The sequence below is a fragment of the Neofelis nebulosa genome, chromosome 2 (genome assembly GCF_028018385.1).
Source record: "Neofelis nebulosa isolate mNeoNeb1 chromosome 2, mNeoNeb1.pri, whole genome shotgun sequence".
NCBI lineage: Eukaryota > Metazoa > Chordata > Mammalia > Carnivora > Felidae > Neofelis > Neofelis nebulosa.
In genome coordinates, this window is record NC_080783.1 from 185,545,278 (window position 1) to 185,563,435 (window position 18,158).

The following is an 18,158-nucleotide window of genomic DNA, read 5'->3' on the forward strand; positions in this document are numbered from 1 at the left end:
AAGAAATATCCCCTTGATCGCGCCAGAGCCACATACATTGATATACGAATTTATGTAAAGTATTGGCTTCTAAGAGACTTGGTAAGAATGCGCATTGAGTCGACGTTCCTTTAGCGCAGTTCCCAGTCTTCCCCACATCGCTGATGAAACCGTCCTAACTGCTGACCTTTTCAAGATGGCGGCGCGAGGGTGCCACTCTCGGGATCGCGCACCTCCCCAAGATGGCGGCGCCCGAGGCCTGGCGCGCCCGGAGTTGCTGGTTCTGTGAGGTAGCGGCGGCAACGACCATGGAGGCCACGTCCCGGGAGGCGGCGCCAGCGAAGAGCTCGGCCTCGGGCCCCAGCGCTCCCCCCGCCCTGTTCGAGCTGTGCGGGCGGGCGGTGAGCGCCCATATGGGGGTTCTGGAGAGCGGGGTGTGGGGTAAGTCGCGGGGTGAGGGGCTACCTCTGGCAACGAGCGGAGGCGGCCCAGCGGCCGGGGGGCGCGGGGGGCGAGGCCGGGAGGCCTGGGGCAAGGCCCGGCCCGGGGTACTGGAAGCCGCACCGTCGGGTCGGAGCACGAATTCCGTGACTGACTGGACTAGGCAGAGTAAAAGCAGGGACCAAATCGGCAGGTGGACCTGCACCGCGGCCTGGCTAGGGGGGCGCGGGGGGCGAGGGCAGGAGGCCCGGTCTGGGGCCAAGCAGGCAGGGCCCGGACGACAGAGGCTGGAGTGACGGACCGGCCGTGGGCACCGAACTGACGCTCGAGACGGGCCGGGCTGGGGAGTCTCGGATGTCGAACCGACGGGAAGAGATGGCCCTGCCGCTTGGGGGCGGGGGCCGAGGTTGGGAGGCCCGGCCTAAGGCAAGGAGGCCAGGCCCGGGGCCACCTAACCTGACTGACGCGCGGGGCCTCCGGTGTCTGCTTGACGGACCGCGGGTGCTGAGACTCCCGAGGCCAGGCTGACGGGCCAGGGCAGCCCAGTGGAATGGAGAGCGAGGGGCTGGGGGAGATGCCGAAGGCTTGGGGCGCCGAGGCCTGTCCGACGACCCAGGGCTGAGGGGAACGCACTGACGACCGAGGCCTCGGGTGCCCAATTGCTTCAGCGCAGGACTGACTGACGGGCAGGGCAGGGAACGCCGGAGGCCACTCGGACTGGCCTGAGCGGAGGAAGGGCCCGAGCGGGTGAAGGGAGGCCGGGAGCGGGTCAGCAATCTAGGGAGGCTCGAATGACGGACAGGCGGGAAGGGCCAGGGAGGCCCCAGGCGGGGCGACGGCCCGGGGATCCCGGTTGGGAGGGGGCGCGTCGCAGCTAGGAGGCCTTGGGCTGAGTCGGAGCCAAAGGAGGCACCGGGCCCGAAAGTTCGAAAGCTGCCGGGACCGACGGCCCGGCTCCGGGCTGAGGGTGCCCAGGCTGAGCGGCCAAGGCGGGCGGCCCGCGGCCCTGGGCCGAGGGGCCGGGAAGGGCAAACCGACCAGCCGGGCTGGTGGGCCTGGGAGTAGGGCGGCCCGGCGCGGGTCAGGTAACGCAGGAGAGAAGGCCCGCAGCCGGATGCGCACGCGGAGGCCGGGCTTTGGGGTGGGCCCCGCCGGCCCCAGCCTGGCAGCTGGTGAGGAAAAACTCGGGTCGGCCTGGCGAACACTGATGGTGAGAGTGATAGACGGCAGAGTGAGGGCCCCGGGGCGGGGGGGGGGGGGGGGGGGGGTAGGCCTGGCCGCACGGGGATGAGGGAGGCCTTGGGCCTGACAGACTGGTGGTGTGAGGGGGTGGGGTCCAGAGGCCCGGCCGAAGCTGGGTGAGGAGATCCAGGCCAGGCCCAGGGCCCAGGGAACCCGGAGGGAGTGGCAGGAGAGAAGAGGAGGCCCCCAGGCCTTGAAGGGGTGGGGGGGGTGAGGTTCTGGAGAAGGCCTCGGGAGTGGTGGTAGTGCCTTTGCCAGGAGGAAGGCCCTGGTAAGGTCAGAAGTGAAGGCTTGAGGTCCTGGGATTCTGAGTTTGAGTTGCACTTTGAGGAGATGGCTGTGAAGAAAGGGCCCTGGAGTTTGACGGGTTGGGCCTCCAGGAATAAGGCCCAAGGCTGTGGAGAGTGGTTAAAGAAGGCCTAGGGATGTGGGAAGGCCCTTGGTGAGGTGGGGGTGGGGCAGCGATCCTGAGGAGGCCCAAGTGTCTTCCTGTAGTGGGGAAGACTGTTAGAGTCCTCAAGCTGATGGGGGGAGGGGTTGTGGAGGCCCTGTGCCAACAGATGAGAGGAGAAGGGTCAGGCTGACCCATGGGGAATAGGTGAAGTCTCAGTGGAGCTGGGCAGGGGGCTCAGAAGAGTCCTGAAGAGTCTGCCTGGAAGAAGGCAGAGAGAGGATTGGCTCTATCAGCCTGGAGCTTCTAGAATGCTAAACTTGGCTAGGAGGGAAGAGGACTGGGTATAGAGGCCCCAAGTTGGGAAGAGGAGGCAGTAAAGGTAGAGGCTGGAAAGAAGCAAGGAAGAGCCTGGCTTAAGAAGAATGGAGAAAGGAAGAGAGGAGTTTGTGGATAATAGGGGATGAGAATCCCTATGGCTGTGAGAGGGGATGGCTAAACAGAGCAGATTGGAGAGACAGAGGAGGACGAGCTCCTATGGGCCTAGCCTAGGTAAATAGTCACACAGAAAAAGCTGAATCAGGTTAGGCCTCTTAGGAGGGCCAAGTAAGAGGCCTGGGAAGAAGTGCTGCTTTGGAGGAAGGTCTCAGTGTGGGCTAACAGCCAAGAAAGGCTTCCTGGAGGCAGTGGACTAGCATTGCTTTGTGTAGGGAGAGAGAAGGGTAAAGTGAGTAGAGGCAGCAGGAAAGGATACAGTGAGGAAACAAGTAGAATAGGTATGTTATACCTTGAATGCCAGGATATGGAGCTTGAATGCAATAGAGAACTTACGTTAATGTAATAGCTTAGGGAATTAATACTTTCATTCAGCAAGTACACTGAGTACTATGTACAAAGAATTGTACTAGACTGTGGACATCAAGATTCACTTATTCCACAAGTAAAGATAAAGGGAGATCCTAGAAGTTTTGAAAGATTTTACTTAGATATGGTATACTCTAAGATCTTAGACTGTTCTTGGCAGGACAGAGATGGTATTGACAGGATAAGGATAAAAATAGACAACATTTAGTGAGCTTATTATGGCCAGGAATGGTCTTAAAAAGATTACAGGTATGATCTTCTTTAATTTTTATAGCAATATTATGAGGTAGTTATTATTACTTCCATTTTAAAATTGATAAAACTGAGTCTTAAAGATGTTAATTTGCCCAAGGATTCCTAAGTAATAGAATCAGAATTTCACTCAGTTTGGTCCAACTCTAGAGACTAAACTGTTTAGCCATAATACTGTAAAGCCTTTCGGCTCTACACATCAGCAAGAGCAAGTTTTGTTTTTATGATATGTTGAATTTAGAGTTAGGGCTGGATTATTTCTATTGTTCACCGGAAAGTACTAGTTCAGAATATAGTAGGGGCCCAAAGGATGGGAATCACCAACCTGGAAGAGTGGGAAGGGGATTCAGAAAAGGCTTGATAAAAGGCACATGATACTTGGAAGATGAATAGTTAATATGATGAAAATGGCAAGGACATTCCTAGTAGAGAGCAGCATGACAAAGGCACAGAGACAAAAAATAGCGTGACACGTTAAATAAATGTAAAAGTAATTTAGCATGGATAAAGCATAGGAGGCAAAGCAGGGAGCTGGAAAAGTTAGTACGGCCCAGATTATGTTGGACATTTTTATCACACATATTCAATAGGAATTTTTATTTGTTTTGTATTTTTATCTTTTTTTTTTTTTAAAGTTTATTTATTTTGAGAAAGCGAGATCAGGGGAAGGGTGGAGAGAGAGAGAATCCTAAGCAGGCTCCACACTGTCAGTGCAGAGCCTGATGCGGGGCTCGACCTCACAAACTGCTAGATCATGACCTGAGCTAAAATCAAGAGTCGGACACTTAATCGACTGAGCCACCCAGGCACCCCTTTTTATCTTTTTTTTTTTTTTTTTTTGAGTTTATTTGTTGTGAGAGAGAGCAGAGGAGGGACAGAGAGAGAGAGGGAGAGAGAATCCCAAGCAGGCTCTGAGCCGCCAGCACAGAACCTGATGCAGGGCTCATACCCACAAATTGTGAGATCATGACCCTAGCTGAAATCAAGACTCAGTTACCTAACCAACTAGGTCACCCTGGTGCCCCTCAATAGGACCTTTCAAATGCAGAATGTTTCATTATGCTTGGGCAGAAATGAACTGACCAGCTCCTAAATGAGTATATCAGCTTGCTTTATTATCTCACCCTTGAAGATGTGCATGTCCCTGAAATTCCAGGTGCTAACTAAGTGGCTAAAGATAAGTGGATTAGAGTTTGAATTAGACTTAGGTTAGCTACTGGAGGTTCCATTTGCCAAATGAGAAGTCTGTCCTTCTGTTTTCCTTTCCAATAGGATAAATAATGCTTGGAACCCTAGGAGAAAAAAATAAATTTTGTGGGTTTTTTTTTTTGTAGCTCTCCCAGGCCCAATACTTCAAAGCATCTTACCTCTGCTCAATATATATTACTTGGAGAGGATTGAGGAAACTGCCCTCAAGAAAGGTGAGTGTCTTTCTCTCTTTCTCATTCAGTGATTATAAGCCAGGCACCATAATGTTCTGGTAAATATTACACCTGATACCTGTGTAGAACTCATGCTTTTCAAAAGTACCCTCACACCTGCTTTCTTACCAGATTCCTTACAGTGTCCAGTGAAACACAAAGCAAATAAATGATCCCAATTATACTAATGAAAGTGAAACCATAGGCACACCACAATTAATAGCTAAGTCAGACTAAAACCCAGATCTTCTGAATCTTAATTTTTCTATTTTACCTTGCTGTTTCCCAAACCACTCATTAGACAGATCTTTTTTTTTTTTTAATTTTTTTTTTTAACGTTTATTTATTTTTGAGACAGAGAGAGACAGAGCATGGACAGGGGAGGGTCAGAGATAGAGGGAGACACAGAATCCGAAACAGGCTCCAGGCTCTGAGCTGTCAGCACAGAGCCCGACGTGGGGCTTGAACTCACAGACCGTGAGATCATGACCTGAGCTGAAGTCGGCCGCTTAACCGACTGAGCCACCCAGGCACCCCTAGACAGATCTTTTAATAGCCAGCATTTATCTAATCCTGATGTGCTTGCACTCTCCTAGGCACTTTACTTGGAGAAACACATTTAATCTTTTCAACAACTCTATGAAATAACTATTATTAACTATGTTTTACAGATAAGGTAACTGAGGTACAGAAAAATGAAGTAAACTTACCCAAAGTCACACAGCTAGAGTGTGGTTGGCTGATATTTAAACCCAGGCAGTCTGTCTTTAGAGCCAGTGCTCTTTACTAGTCTGCCATATTGCTCCTGTGAATCCAGAGAAGGCAACAATAAAGGCTGATGTACTGCACTCATGGTGGCCAAAGAGCAGCCAAATAAAAGTGATATTTCTCCCCCCAGGCCTCTCCACTCAAGCCATCTGGCGCCGACTATGGGATGAGCTAATGAAGACAAGGCCTTCCAGTTTGGAAGTAAGTTAGCACCAGGTAGAACTCTGGCCTGACTTTGCACATTGAAAGCAGGAATAGCTTACAAACACAAGCTGGGTACTGGTAAAGTGCAGACACAGGGTTGGAATGAATTTGGGAGGAGGGCTCTGATGTCTTGTCACAAGGTTCTTTCCATTTGGCATTTGTCACTGGCTTGATTGCTCACCGTGTTTATAGGTTAACACAAAACAGAGGAAGGTAGTGATCATAATGGAAGGCAGAACCCAGATTCGTAGAGGTCTTGACAGGGCTGGAGCAGTGGTCAAACCTAACAAGATAAAATTTAACAGAATAAACCAATTCCTCACTTGAATCTAAAAAATTCCAATTGCATGACCTCAGGGAAAGAGGTGGAGGGGCCTGGCTTAGCAACTTGTATAAAAATGAGTAAGGGGGTTTGGTCAACAGTGTGCTAAAGTAATTCATACAATGACTATACCCTGAGCTGTGTGAATTAATGTAACTATAACATATGCTAAAGGACAAGGGGGATGATAGACCTGCCTGGCTTTGCAGTGGTCAGGCTACCCTTGGAGTATGGAGAAAGAAGTCAAGGCCACATCATGTGAGTCACACTTGGAACACTGGAGATGTTTTTCCTGAAAAAAAGAAGACTTGGGGAACATGAACTGTCTTGAAATATTTGAATGATTATTATATAAAAGAGGAATTAATAGACTTGTATGGGTAGAAGCTAAAGGAGGATAAATTTTTGCCAAAGTGATTGTAGAACTTTTAAACCCTGAACTTATTGGTGATGAAACAAGCTAATTCCAGAGGTAATAAGCTTCCCATCACTAAGTGTTCAAATAGAGTCTAGATAACTACCTGACACAAAGATATTATAGAAGAAATTCAGCATTGTAAGAGAGGTTGGATAAGATGACTTTTAGGGCTTCTTGTAGCCCTGCAGTTCTATTATGTGTTGGTTCAGATATAACTCACTGGATCTCTCTTTTAACCAGAATTTCTTTTGCTGCTCCATAACTAGGTGACAGAACAGATTGAGTTCAATAAACATTACTAAAACTTCCCACATGCCAGGTCTTATGTTAGATATTGGAAGTACAGACACAGTCCCTAATCTTCAGGAACTTCATGTTTAGCAGGAAGTCTGCAAAGAAATACATTATGCATGGGAGGATAAGTGGTGTGATAGTAACAAGAAGGTTGAGGGAGAAGGGAGCATGAAAGTGTTTCTTGGGAAGTAGTATTTGAACTGGTGGGTGAGGCCAAGTGATAAGAAAACAAGCTCTTATCAGGAATTGGAGATTTAATTTCTGGGGATGCACTGGGTTCAGTAACATTCAGCTCCATATCCTTCAGCTTTTCTACTTCCAGATCTGGATGCAACTCTTGAAGTTCAGTGAGACAATGCTAAGGCCCAACAAAATCTTCAGGCACTATATACAGGAATTAGGCCTCATGAGGAGAAGTAGATGCAAGATTTGAAAACAGTAACAGCTTCCTGAAACCTTTAAAGAAGCATGAGAGTCACTGTGGCCTAGTGTTTCCCAAGCAGTATGGTTGACTCGCAGTTGATGGAGATTGTAATATCTTTCACTTAGAATACGCTTTTTTTCCCAACATTATCTCAAGCTTCCTGGTAAAGAATATATGTTTGTTATCTTTTCTTGTCTCAGAGCATTTCAGAACATTAAGGAAACCCCAGGCTTGGTGGCCTAACAGTTACCTAGACAGAGGTCCTGACTTGGATCATATCCATTTCAAAGGGTGCCTCTTTTTGTTTCCCAGTTTTGCATGACAGTAACCTTAACCTCATAATTCAGAAACACTTAATAAGTGCCTGCTCAATTCCAGGCACTATACTAGGTTCTAAGTATACAGTGGTGAACAAGATAGCCATGGTCCCTGATTGCTTATAAAGAAATAGAATTTCAAATTGTGCAGTACTTTATGTGTATTAAGAGATCTGATATTCTGGAGACAAGGCAATGGGGAAATGAAGGATTATTCAGTAAATGATTCTCTAGTTACTGGTTCACTATTTGGAAAAAATCAAGTTAGAGCCTCATTTTACAATATACTCAAATAATTTCTATATGGAACTAAAGATTAAACTGTAAAAAGTAAAAGCATAAAACAACTAAACAAGAATAAAGGTGACTGGTTATCTAATCTCAGGATGGAGAGTGTTAATTATTAAATGGGCAGAACCAAAAAAAAAAAGTATGGACAATAAATGCCAATACAATAAACACAATTTAAAGGTACATAAACTAGGAAAGAATGTTTGCAACAACATTTGTAAGACAAGAAGATACAGAGAATAAGACAAAGACAAGCTATTCCAGTAGAGTATGTAAAGATAGGGACAAGTCACAAAATATACAAAAATCTCCAATAAAGTGAAAACTATTCAATCTCAATAATAAAAAATGGGAAAATAAACTTATAACTCTTAAATTAGTGAAGTCTTGTTTTGGTTTGTTTTAAAAGATAATTCCAGGGGTGGGTGAAACTTGCATTTTAATATGGTATTGGTGGGAGCAGAAATGTTACATAACTGTCTTGGTGGGCAATCTGGTGATAATTGTCAAGAGTCTTTAAAATATTCTTAGACTAGAAATTCTATTTCTTAGAATTTATAGTACATAAAAGTTGAGATACTCATGAAGATTTATTTCAAGATGTTCATCGCAGCAACTTAATATCAAAACCTGGAAATAATTTCTTCAATAATGCATGAATTATTGAATGTAGTACATCCAAATTTTCAAAATATTAACAAAGTCATGTTCTAAAAACATTTAAATACATGGTGGTAAAATGTAATGACACGGTGGTATAATGTTTAAAAAGCCCAGAATTTGAAATTGTTCAAAATTGTCTCAATGTTATAAAAACAATTATAGCTATATGGGGCCCCTGGGTGGCTCAGTCGGTTAAGTGTCCAACTTCAGCTCAGGTAATGATCTTGCGGTTTGTGGGTTCGAGTCCCGCATCGGGCTCTGTGCTGACAGCTCGGAGCCTGGAGCCTGCTTTAGATTCTGTGTCTCCCTCTCTGTCCCTCCCCACTTGCACTCTCTCAAAAAAAAGAAAATAATAAATGTTTAAAAATTAAAAAAAAAAAAACAATTATAGCTATTCACATTTACATATACATTCCAAAGAGTTGGTTTACAGATTTTATCTCTCCGCAAATAATATTTCTGTTGTCAGAAAAATAGTGGACAATAGTTTGTGAACATTTGCTGGCTCTGTTTAGTACAAGAAAATATTTAGCTTTCTCTAGTTTGTACACACACTTCTTCCTCCCCAACTGGTGCCTAAGCCACCGGCCTGTGGATGGGCCAAGGACTGTGTTGGTAGACAAATGTTATTTTACCTCTTTGGTGGTGCCTTATTTCCCCTACTCTTGCCTGAAAGAATGTGTGTGGTTTTTTTTTTTAATGTTTATTTATTTTTGAGACAGAGAATCCCAAGCAGGCTCTGCACTGATAGCGTGAGGCTCAAACTCATGAACTGTGAGATCATGACCTGAGCTGAAAACAAGAGTCTTATCACTTAACCTTGACTGAGCCACCTAGGTGCCTCCAAAAGAATGTGTTTAAATCTTTTATTTTTGGGGCGCCTGGGTGGCTCAGTCGGTTGGGCATCCAACTTCGGCTCAGGTCATGATCTCATAGCTTGTAAGTTCGAGCCCCACATCGGGCGGGCTCTGGGCTGACAGCTCAGAGCCTGGAGCCTGCTTCGGATCCTGTGTTTCCCTCTCTCTGCCCCTCCCCCACTCTCACTCTCTGTCTCTCAAAAGTGAATAAACGTTAAAAAAAAATTAAAAAAACAATCTCTTATCTTTAAATTTATTGAGTTTATTTTGAAAGAGAGAACATGAGCAGGGAAGGCTCAGAGAGGAGAGAAAGACTCCCAAGCAGGCTCCGCACCGCCAGTGCAGAACGCAATGCAGGGCTCAAACTCATGAACCATGAGATCATGACCTGAGCCAAAATCAAGTCCCACGCTTAACCGACTGAACCAGTCAGGCGCCCCAATTTTATTTATTTTATTTTTTGATAGACTGTGTGCACACATGCACAAGCGGTGAGGGACGGGGGCAGAGGGAGAGAGAATCTTAAGCAGGTTCCATACCCGGCATGAAACCCAATGCAGGGCTCCATCCTACAACCTTGAGATAATGACCTGAGCTGTGATCAAGTGTCGTAAACTTAACCAACTGAGCCACCCAGGCACCCCCAAAAGAATGTGTTTAAATCATTTTGTATTCGATAATGTATAAGTTCACACAATGAATGGCTTGAACTAGATCTCTTAGCTTGTTTTCAGTTTTGAAATTAAAAAAATTAATGTTTATTTTTGAGAGACAGAAAGTGAACAGGGGAGGGGCAGAGAGAGGGAGGGAGACACAGAATCCAAGGCAGGCTCCAGGCCTTGAGCTGTCAGCACAGAGCTTGATGCGGGGCTCAAACCCATGAACCATGAGATCATGACCTGAGCTGAAGTCATGCTTAACCAACTGAGCCACCCAGGCACCCCTCAACTTTGAAATTTTAGCAGAGATTCTTCTAAAAGGTGGTGATGGAATAAAACGCAGTGAACTGCTGTCTGCTCATAATTAATTGACATAATTGTCATAACTAACTTTACTCATCTAATCCTCACAACTCTATGATGTAGGCAGGTTTAGTTACCTTCCTCACTTTATAGATGATGAAACTGAGGCAGATAGAGGTGAAGTTACTGTCTGAGGTTATAGTTAGTGAATGGTAGACCTAGGATTCAAGTTGAGGCAATTTGGCTCTGGAGTGCCTGCTCCTATTCACTATGTCATGCTGTTCTCACAGCAGTTACCACATGTCTGGGTGTTCCAGTTTCAAATATTCTCCCACTGTCTTCATCAACCAATAAAATGTGGGGAGAGGGGAACACTAATATTTAGTTACCAAAACTACATATTACATGTGCCTCCTGGTCAGAAACAGCCACAATATCTTGGTTCACGTTTTTGTCCATATTTTAGGCCTTGACTGTCTCACTTGTGAAGTTAAAGCCTTGCTAGGTTACCTGCAGGTGTTTTCCAAGGCTGTGAGCATAGGCCAGCAAATGTGTAGGAAAAGTGTTAGAGATAGGATTCAGGAATACCCGCTCTGCTTCTACTGTAGGCTGAGTGGAGATTTGGTTGTCAGGTATTTTTTCCTGGTCCCATAATGCCCCTACATTATTGCTGGTGAGAGGTCCTTCCCCCTTGTTGCTGCCATGCAATTAGCTCAAACACGAAGAAATCATTCCCAATTATTACCACAGCAGGCAGTGTCATAGGGAATGGCCAGGGCCAAGGGAATGACACTTTTGCCTAAGAATAGGGGCCCAACTCCTGCCAAGAACCTCAGATATAAGTTGAGGGTGACTGTGGTATGAGCGAATGCATAGAGGCAGGGCAAATACCAAAGAGAAGTGCCTTTTTAGTCTTGGGGAACCTCAGGCCCCTACTGCCTTTGCTTCAGGCTGAATAAGCACCCTGCTTAACAGGCTCTGCCTCCATCAAGTTCATTTCACATTGCCCATCTGGGCTATTAGCATTAGCAGTAACAGAAGTAACATTTTGTATTTTACAGTTTACAAAGTGCTTTGACTTGCATGGTCTCATTTGATCTTCACAACAAACCTGTGAAACAAGTGATATTATCCACCTTTTACAGATGAAGAGATTGAAGAGGTCCAGAGTATAGTGGCAGAGATAACACTTGTATCAAAGTCAGCAGACTTTCTACTGCACCTTAGGAGAGAATGGGAACTTAAGGAAGGCTGTGTGCCCTTTTGGGGGTGGGGAGGGTAGGTAGCAGTAAATGCTGACCTCTGATATATATCAGAATCATCTGGGGGAAGTTTAAAAAATAAAGATGCACAGGCCTTGGTGGCTCAGTCAGTTAAGCATCTGACTTCGGCTCAGGTCACCATCTCGTGGTTTGTAAGTTCGAACCCTGCATCAGGCTCTGTGCCTGACAGCTCAGAGCCTGGTGCCTCCTTTAGATTGTCTTTCTCCCTCCCTCCCTCTCTCTCAAAAATAAATATTAAAAAAAAATTTTTATGGGCCTTACTGCAGATATAACATAAGAGGATCACCAACTCTGGGTAGCTGACATGAATTTTGGAGAAACAAAAGCTCCACAGTAAATCTTGATGTGCACCAAAGGTTAAGAAACACCTGCATTCAGAGATCTTCTAAATGTACCAGAATAGTCTGATAAAATCTCATGTGCATCAAAGCCAGTAACTATTGCCTTGGAGAATCCAAATCTAGGATTTGGACCTTGATCTCCAGGAATTTTTCATCTGGTTGGGATAAAACATGTGCAGAGACAACACCATGAGACAATGTTACCAATGTCTAACACCTGAGTAGTCAGATTATCAGAAGAGTCCCACAAGAGAGGCAGGGGAGGGGTAAAAGGGGGCACACAGAGACACTGAGATGAATAACCTCAAGAAGAGTAAAATGTTGGGGCACCTGATTGGCTCAGTCAGTTAAGCATCCGACTTTGGCTCAGGTCATGATCTCACAGTCTGTGGGTTCAAGCCCTGCATTGGGCTCTGCTGACCACTCAGAGCCTGGAACCTGCTTCGGATTCTGTGTCTCCCTCCCTCTCTCTCAAAAATAAACATTTAAAAAATTATTTTTTTAAAAAAGTGAAATGTTAGTAGGTCTTCTCAGGAAGCCTATTTGGTCTGGCAATGAAGAGCATTTCTGGCAGATGTAGGAAAAGCATGTAGAAGGCAGGTCTCGGTCAATAAGGTGATCAGTTTGTCCAGAACAAAACATTCACGTGAGCAAGATGTGAGAGATAAATCTTAGAGGCCACATTGTACAGGGCTTTCCCTCCCAGGCTAAGGAACTTCAGATTAACTCTGAGCAATGGAAAGATTCTGAGGGTTTTAAGGCAGAATGTAGTCAGGCATGTTTTACAAAGACGAATCCAGTGGACTTGTGTATAAAAGTTTGAGAAGGAGAAAATGAGATGGGGAAGTAATCAGGAAGCTAATGGTCAGGTGTGAGGGGGTAAGGGTCTGAACAAATGTGGTAGTGGTAAGAGTGGAAAGTTGGGGTCAGGTTCTAGAAACAAACATGGAAGAAACTACAGGAGTGAATGTTTCACTTGAATGGCAGTCACTATAACAAAATAATCTCTGGAACCAAATTTCCTGGGTTCAGATCTTGATTCTACTATTTACCTGTGTAACCACAGGCAGTAACAACTTTTGTGCCTTATTTTTCCTACCTGTAAAATGGGGATAACTAATATATGCCTCAAAGATGTGAAGATTAATTTGTATAAATTATTTAGAATGTTGCCTGACTCATCAAATAGCTATTGGAACAGAGGAACTTGGGGAAATGATGGTTCAGTGGGTAGCCCTTAGTATCACAGCTGTCTGGCATGTTCTCTGCTTTCAGAGTGTGACCTGTTGGCGAGCCAAGTTTATGGAGGCCTTTTTTTCCCATGTTCTACGTGGGACCATTGATGTATCTTCTGACAGGCGTCTCTGTGACCAGCGCTTCTCACCTCTTCTGCATAGCTCCCGCCACGTCCGACAGCTGACCATCTGCAATATGCTGCAGGGTGCGACTGAGCTGGTGGCTGAGCCCAACCGCAGGGTTCTGGAGACCCTGGCCAGTTCCCTGCACACCCTCAAGTTCCGCCACCTGCTGTTCTCTGATGTGGCTGCTCAGCAGTCTCTTCGGCAGCTGTTGCATCAGCTTATTCACCATGGGGCTGTCAGCCAGGTGTCGCTGTACTCCTGGCCTGTGCCTGAGTCAGCCCTTTTCATCCTCATCCTCACCATGAGTGCTGGCTTCTGGCAGCCAGGCCCTGGTGGTCCACCTTGCCGCCTCTGTGGAGAAGCCTCCCGAGGCCGGGCCCCATCCCGAGATGAAGGGTCCCTCCTGTTGGGCTCACGCCGGCCTCGCAGGGATGCTGCTGAGCGATGTGCTGCAGCCCTGATGGCCTCCCGGCGGAAGAATGAAGCCAAGCAGACGGCCAGAGCTGCACCTGCTACCCGGGTAACACGCCGGAGCACACAGGAGAGCCTGATAGCAGGTGGGACAGACCCTAAGAGGGATCTGCACCCTCCAGCAACCTCCTACGAGGCTCCTGGCACCAAGCGGCCACCCTCTGCTCCAGCCACCACCTCCTCTGCCTCTGCTTCCTCTTCCACATCCTCATCCAAACGGGCTCCAGCTAGCTCAGCCCCACAGCCTAAGCCCCTAAAGCGTTTTAAGCGAGCTGCAGGGAAGAAGGGTGCTCGCACCCGTCAGGGGTCTGGAGCGGAGTCTGAAGACCTGTATGACTTTGTTTTCATTGTGGCTGGTGAGAAGGAGGATGGGGAAGAGATGGAGATCGGGGAAGTGGCTTGTGGAGCTTTGGATGGATCAGATCCCAGCTGCCTGGGGCTTCCAGCACTGGAGGCCTCCCAGCGATTCCGAAGCATTTCCACCTTGGAGCTATTCACAGTTCCGCTCTCCACAGAGGCGGCTCTGACACTGTGCCACCTGCTGAGCTCCTGGGTGTCTCTGGAGAGCCTCACACTCTCCTATAATGGTGAGTGCCCTGCAGGGGCAGAGATGGGTCTCACAGCAGCACCATCTGTGTGCCCAATCCTGCAGAGGGGAATAGGGAATGCGATCGAGGAGCTGGAGATGTGGCCCAGCCTGCGTCAGAGTGGGGCAGAAGGCACATACATGAAACAGTGGCAGACTTTCAATGCTAGGGAAGAACATGAGGTTTATAGGCTTTAGAGTTGGAAGGAGTTCCTGAGAGGCAGTGAGAACCTTAAGAATGGGTACATTTTAGATATGGTAGGCAATTCCCATATTGTGGGAACAGTATAGTGTATGCAGGCCCACCAAGTCTAAGGTTGGGTCCCACCACTCATATCAAAGCAGCTATACAGACAAGGTGTAGACCACATTTTTATCAGACCAGCAACCTGTAAAGCAGTCCTCAGTTCTTACCCACCTGGCTGTGCCCAGCGAGCCAAACTTCAACTCTGGGTAAATCCATCAATCTACTTAGGATGCTGAGCACTTGATGGAGAAAATCACAACTGTGCAGACCAGTGCTACTGTATATTCAGTCATCATCCTTATATGAATCCTGTTTGTAACATTAGCTCCCATTCCTACTACTTCCAAATCCTCCCTTTTCCTTTCTTAGCAGATGACTTCACCTCCTTCAGAGAAAATAGAAGCCATCACACATGAACTTCAACTTATTGTTAACCAACCTATAAACTCTCCTACATCTACACTCATCCTTTTCTCCATCACAATGGAAGAGATGGCCATCCTATCTAAGACTAACTCTTTTACCTGTTTTCTGGATCCATACCTTCTTGCCTTCTTAGGAAAGCTTGTTTCTCAGATGCCTTAGTAATAAGAACTTTTATATATTGCTTAGTATGTATCTGGCATAATTTAAGCACTATATGAATTGAATCCTTACACCAACCCTATGAGGTCAAGTGGCTTGCCCAAGATAACCTCACTGAGCCAGGAGGCAACCGGCTTCCCGAATCCAAGGTTTTCACCACTCCTTAATGCTGCCTTCCTTCTCCAAGGTCCTCCCTGTTGCTAAGTCCAATACATATGTTTTAGTCCTCCTCTCACATTAATTTTCGGCAGCATTTGCTGCTATGAAGTAGTCTTCATCAAATATTCTCATTTCCACTATCTCAAAATCTATTTTTCTCTTCTCCCTCCCTGGACATTACCTCTCATATCTTAATGTCCAGAGTTTCTCAGAGCTCTGCCACTTTATACATGCTTCCTGAACAATTCTGTCCATTCTTGTAGTTTGAAAGGCCAACTATGCTGAAGATTCCCCAATCTAGGACACTGGCCCAGATCCTTCTCCTAAACTCCAGAACTATTTAGCCAGCCGACTACTAGATGTCACTTCATAAACCACAAGCCCCGCAGCCTGAATGCATCTTCTCCCCTGATAGCTCTGTTCTGTCAGTGACCTCACAGCTGACTCAGCTGCCCAAAAGAAAGCTGGGTTCTTTCTTTTGCACCACATATCTTTATGATCTCTCAAATCCACTTACTTCTCTATCTCCACATCCTTAATTTGAGCCATGATTACTTCTCACCTGGATTCATCATTTCAGTAGTTCCTCCTGACTTCATACTCACCATACAATTCACAGTCTACACTGCAGCCCAAGTTTTTTTGTTTGTTTAATGAAAAGGTCATTCATTTAAAAACCCTTGAATGGTTTCCTGTCACCATACTTAATTTACTTACAGGTCATTTGTGTTCTCACTCCTGCTTACCTTCATAGTGGCATCTTGAACCCTCACCCCCCCATACTTTACACAGCAGCCACAGTGAATATTTTCAGTTCTTGGAAGCTGCCACTCTTCCTCCTTCAGGCTTTTATATATACTGAGTTCTCCCTGCCAGTCCCTCCCGTCCCTCCTTTTAGCCTGTCTCCTTTGTGTTCTTTACAACTCAGCTGTAAAGTTTTTACTGAGGGAAGCTGGACTGGGTGCTAAGTACCCATCCTTTGTGCTTCTACAATACTCAACTTCTCCAGTTCCCCTCACACATTTTTGTTGTTAATCAGCCTACATAGGCAGGAGCAAGAGCTGTTGCTGGCTACTGTCTAGCAAAAACACACAAAAAAAGTATTTACTAGGTGCTGGGTGAGGTTTAGTTGAAATGGATCAACAGGGGCCTTCTCAGTCCAAGGGGAGATAAGTAGGTTCCAAGAAATTATTTGCTTTGTGGCATTAAGCATCTGCTCTAACCCTCCTGCATCCTGTTCCCTTTTGTGGGATGTGGTTATCCTTTTCTGCTCTATTCCCACCTAATTAATCTTTTAAAGTATTCCCTATTGAGTCATTGCCACTCCCCTTAGATTTCAAATGTTCCACGTGACCTATAAGAAAAGTCCAGAGATTTCTGCTGCCCTCTGGGCCTGTCATTTAGCTGGCAGCACAGTATGCCCCACCACATCCTCTTATTTTGTGACTGCCCTGACTGATGCTTGAGGGCATGGCCCAGTACAGTAGACATCAGTTTGCTGGTTACCTGAGGAAAAAAGCAAGACGATGAATAGTTGAGACAAATGATTTTTAAGTAATCTGATCGGAAGCTCAAGAAAATTGGTGGTCATCAACAGAAATATCTGGAGTGGTCTCTGAATGTTATTCTTGCTGACACTCCCACATGACTGACCTAACCTCTTTCCTGCCATAGGCCTGGGCTCTAACATCTTCCGCCTGCTGGACAGTCTGCGGGCCCTGTCAGGCCAGGCTGGATGCCGCCTCCGTGCCCTGCATCTCAGTGATCTGTTCTCACCACTGCCCATCCTGGAGCTGACACGTGCCATTGTGCGAGCCCTGCCCCTGCTGCGGGTCCTTTCTATTCGTGTTGACCACCCCAGCCAGAGGGACAACCCTGCCGTGCCAGGGAATGCAGGGCCCCCTAGCCACATAATTGGGGATGAGGAGATACCAGGTGAAGCACTGTGCGTGTGCGTGTGCATGTGTTCACACAAATGTGCAGGTGCATTTGTGTGGAAAAGGTGGGAAGACCTAATCCAGACCTAGCAACACTCATTCCTGGCTTATCTGAAATCCATTCCCTCTTTAGAGCCTGCTGTTAAAGATGACCATGGGCTGGACAGGGCCCAAACCACTACAAGCCCAATAGAAAGTGACCATGGCAGATAAGTCTCCAGAAAAGGGGTCTAGGTCCCCCTTCTGTATGTCCCCTTGGATCCTGTTTCCTAGCTCACCACTCTTGCACACTCCTGTTTGCTTGTCTGAATAGTCTAGTCTTCCTGGACTAAAAGCTCCAGGAGAACAAGGACTAAATCTCCTAGTACTCTCTTCCCAGAACCTAGTGTTATAGCAGGCACTTAATGACAAGTAAACAAGATTTTTCAGTGAGCCTCTAAAGGACAGGATGGGACCTGCTCTGAGAATAGAAGAGAGATGGCCCACTGGAATCTTTTCTCCCTATCATATCCAGAAAACTGCCTGGAACAGCTGGAGATGGGATTTCCACGGGGAGCCCAACCAGCCCCACTGCTCTGCTCTGTACTGAAGGCCTCAGGTTCTCTGCAGCAGCTGTCTCTGGATAGTGCTACCTTTGCCTCTCCCCAAGATTTTGGGCTTGTGTTACAGACACTCAAAGGTAGGACCCAGCTAGAATGATAAAGGGAGGGTAAGAGACCCTGTTATTCTTTGGGAAAGCTAAGGCCCATGGCCTCTACCCCCATGCAGAGTACAACCTAGCCCTGAAGAGGCTGAGCTTCCACGACATGAATCTGGCTGACTGTCAGAGTGAGGTGCTCTTTTTGCTACAGAATCTGACTCTTCAAGGTAAATTCATCATTCAGAACCTGGGGCATTGCTGGGTCCTCATTGTGGCTCTGCCACTGTTCTTTTCTTGGCCTTATATCCTCAACTATAAGTTATAGAAACTGCATCATCTTCCTTCTAAAAGGACCCAAATTCAACTCCTCCTATACTTAACATGGGAAAATTACTCAAGTTTTTCTTACCTTTCAGTGGCCAACAGAAATAATGGTGG

General features: G+C 46.5%; 1 protein-coding gene across 2 annotated transcripts in view; it reads left to right on the forward strand.

Annotated features, from left to right (window-relative positions):
• LRRC41 (leucine rich repeat containing 41) overlaps window positions 1–18,158 on the forward strand; it is a 19,695-nt gene continuing 1,537 nt past the window's right edge. Inside the window, exons 1-7 of one of the 2 annotated variants that reach the window (XM_058717543.1) lie at window positions 1–420; window positions 4,504–4,590; window positions 5,489–5,559; window positions 13,010–14,153; window positions 16,818–17,078; window positions 17,595–17,759; window positions 17,849–17,947. In XM_058717543.1, the coding sequence (XP_058573526.1) occupies window positions 222–420; window positions 4,504–4,590; window positions 5,489–5,559; window positions 13,010–14,153; window positions 16,818–17,078; window positions 17,595–17,759; window positions 17,849–17,947 (2,026 nt within the window). In that variant the 5' untranslated portion in view covers window positions 1–221. Of the gene's footprint in view, window positions 421–826; window positions 1,631–4,503; window positions 4,591–5,488; window positions 5,560–13,009; window positions 14,154–16,817; window positions 17,079–17,594; window positions 17,760–17,848; window positions 17,948–18,158 lie in introns of those variants that run through there. The other variant, XM_058717545.1, reaches the window with a different exon arrangement.